This window comes from Austrofundulus limnaeus, unplaced genomic scaffold (assembly GCF_001266775.1).
Source record: "Austrofundulus limnaeus strain Quisiro unplaced genomic scaffold, Austrofundulus_limnaeus-1.0 Scaffold48, whole genome shotgun sequence".
Taxonomy (NCBI): Eukaryota; Metazoa; Chordata; class Actinopteri; order Cyprinodontiformes; family Rivulidae; genus Austrofundulus; species Austrofundulus limnaeus.
In genome coordinates, this window is record NW_013952450.1 from 691,699 (window position 1) to 694,413 (window position 2,715).

A 2,715-nucleotide genomic window follows, 5' to 3' on the forward strand; every position below is an offset into this window, starting at 1 on the left:
CCCTTGTCCTCACCTTGTTGGTAAATCAGGGTTGGACCAATTTGGCGACACAATCCTTTTCACCACTGAYGATGAGATTCTAGAGGCCATGTCTCGTTTTGATGAAACCTTCCTCAGTGAAGCTGAGAGTCCTGAGAGCTTGGTGTATGAGGAGGAGCTGCAGAGGCCACGCACYGCTGATGGAGAGGGAGAAGAAAGACCTTTTACACAGGCTGGTTTTAGAGAGGAAGACCTCACTGTGAGTAAAGCCTTCAGCGGATCTAGACATGCTGATCCAAAGACAGTTTTCTTATTCAACTAAATGTGATTTCAACAYTAACTCACAAAACGTATAAGTGCAGAAGAAGGGATAACCTGTATTTCGGTCTTGGTTAATTGTCAAGATATAATAAGTGATTTATCACCAGGGGTTTAAAGAGTGTGTTCTGTTTTTAGTTGAAACTTCAACTTAATCCCACTGTGAATCAGAGTGAGGAGAGCTCAGAACATGTTCCTGGGATGTTCACTGGAACATGTGAGTAGACTAATCATCTCTGTTRTCTAGTTCTTTTCTTGTCATACATTTGGCATTCTGTTTTGTAAAACGATTGGGCCTCATGCAAGAACATGTTCGTATTCTTATCCAAAATTTCTCTTACTTTTGTTCGTACGAAGGGTTCGTACGAACGTGTCACGTCAGATTCAACAAACTTTTCTATCTTCAGGAAAAGTGTGTAAATGAGGAGCGTAAACTGATGAATGCGAATCAGCTGCTCGTGCACGAGGAGAGGTGATTTACATAATTACCACCCCAAAATCACCATATTAGGCTACGTTTCCTGCCCAAGATACCAGGAAGTGTCCATTCATAAATGACATTGCAAAGTAAAAAGAAGAACTTTACGAGTTCGGAGAGTCCTGCTCTGAGAGATCCAGGGAAAAAAAAGTCATTTTTAGCTGCGTCAGCTGTAGAATTAAAGGAGCTGCTTTAAAGCAGAGGAATGAAATGACTGCTGTTAATGTCGTGTCTCCCGTGGGTCACACAGTCACAGAAATAAAATCTAAATCATATTTATCTCTCTCAGTAGTCCTGCTCCAGTGTTTCTTTGGTCAAATATTTTTTAAGTGTAAACAACTGTGTTACATAGTTTTCATTTATTCAGAGGAGCAGTCGCGCACCGCTATGCCCTGTTAAATATATGACAGGTCTGGATCACACGTGAATTTTGTTCGTATCTGAAAAAAATCTTAGAATATGAGAAAATTGGTGAATGCCACAAATTCTACTAAATCACTCGTACACACAACTTAAGAACAAATCTGTGCGTACGAACGGTTCTTGCATGAGGCCCATTGTCTCCTGTTGTCCCAGGCCTTCGACTGGAGCTGATGGCGACGTGGGGCGACTCCCACTATTTGGGCCTGACGGGACTGGAGGTGGTGGGGAAGGACGGTGAGAGCTTACCTTTAGATCTCAGTATGATTTCTGCCTCACCGAGGGACCTAAACGACCTGCCAGAGTACAGACACGACTTGCGCACGCTCGATAAGTACGACCCGCTCAATCCCAGTCCCAAAACTGATCATCAGATCAGCGCCTGTCTTCAGTGGCTGTTTTCATCCCGCAGGCTTATCGACGGCCACAACATCACCACCGAGGACCACCACATGTGGCTGATTCCTTTCTCCTATGGAGAACTCCACATCTTGAACATCACCTTCAGCAGGATCCAGACCATCGCCGGTCTCCGTGTCTGGAACTACAACAAGTCACCTGAGGACTCGTACAGAGGGGTGAGACWTGTTTCTGCCTGACTTAAACAATTAGGAGCAATTACAGAAATGAATGCAATTCTTTGGTTATAAGTTGTGTGAAATTGCTAAATCAGTAAATTAAACTACATTATTATACTGTTTAATTTGAAGTCAGACTCTTCTTTTTTTATTATTTGCACAATAAATAATTAACAGTACGTGTTATTTGTACAAACACACTTCTCAAACACTCATTTTGCAAAAACATGACTTTGCTCTATATGTCTTATAAATGTAACCATTTCTYGTTGTTTGGTTTAGGTGAAAGTCATCCATTTGTACATAGACGATGTTACCATCTCTCCAGCCGAGGGGTTCCTGATCCGGAAAGGTCCAGGACATTGTCACTTTGACTTTGCCCAAGAAATCCTCTTTGTTGACTTCCTTCGAGCACCKATCACTAACAAGAGGAATGAAGACTCCCAAAAGTACAAACCAGAATTTGAGTTATTTCAGATTTGTGTCCAAGTGTGCACGTATTATCTGCTAATGTTTTAACTTTGTTCATTTTAATTTAGAGTTAGCTCTAAGAAACAGGAACAGGCCAGCACGGACTATGAAGCTCCCATCATGCCTTGCGGCTGTATCCTTATATACAGTGAAGCAAGTTGACTCCTTTTTTTTGTCTTTTACTGTTTAAGCTACAAAAACAGACACAAAGCAAATATTTGCTTACATTATATGCTCCAAAAAGCTTTAATTTAGTAAAAATATTTTGCAAAATTGAACTGTTTTGAAATTTATCCATTGCTAGATGGGTTTTATGGTATTTAAAGGGGCAAAATTATGTGTTTCTCAGGCATATATTTAAATACTATTCCATAATAAAGTATCTATGTCACCTTTAGCTGTTATTAAAATGCTGTTTTTATGTTTAAATAGAAAAATAAACTTATCTTCTCATCACTTCCTCTTCTAAAC

The 2,715-nt window shown here is 40.4% G+C and overlaps 1 protein-coding gene across 1 annotated transcript in view; it reads left to right on the forward strand.

Moving 5' to 3' along the window:
• Nucleotides 1-2,715, forward strand: part of katnip (katanin interacting protein) — a 29,898-nt gene that overhangs the window by 23,117 nt on the left and 4,066 nt on the right. The window contains exons 20-25 of the mRNA XM_014008094.1: nucleotides 30-238; nucleotides 436-514; nucleotides 1,352-1,529; nucleotides 1,608-1,773; nucleotides 2,056-2,222; nucleotides 2,313-2,377. Of these exons, the coding sequence (XP_013863548.1) occupies nucleotides 30-238; nucleotides 436-514; nucleotides 1,352-1,529; nucleotides 1,608-1,773; nucleotides 2,056-2,222; nucleotides 2,313-2,377 (864 nt within the window). The remainder of the gene's footprint in view (nucleotides 1-29; nucleotides 239-435; nucleotides 515-1,351; nucleotides 1,530-1,607; nucleotides 1,774-2,055; nucleotides 2,223-2,312; nucleotides 2,378-2,715) is intronic.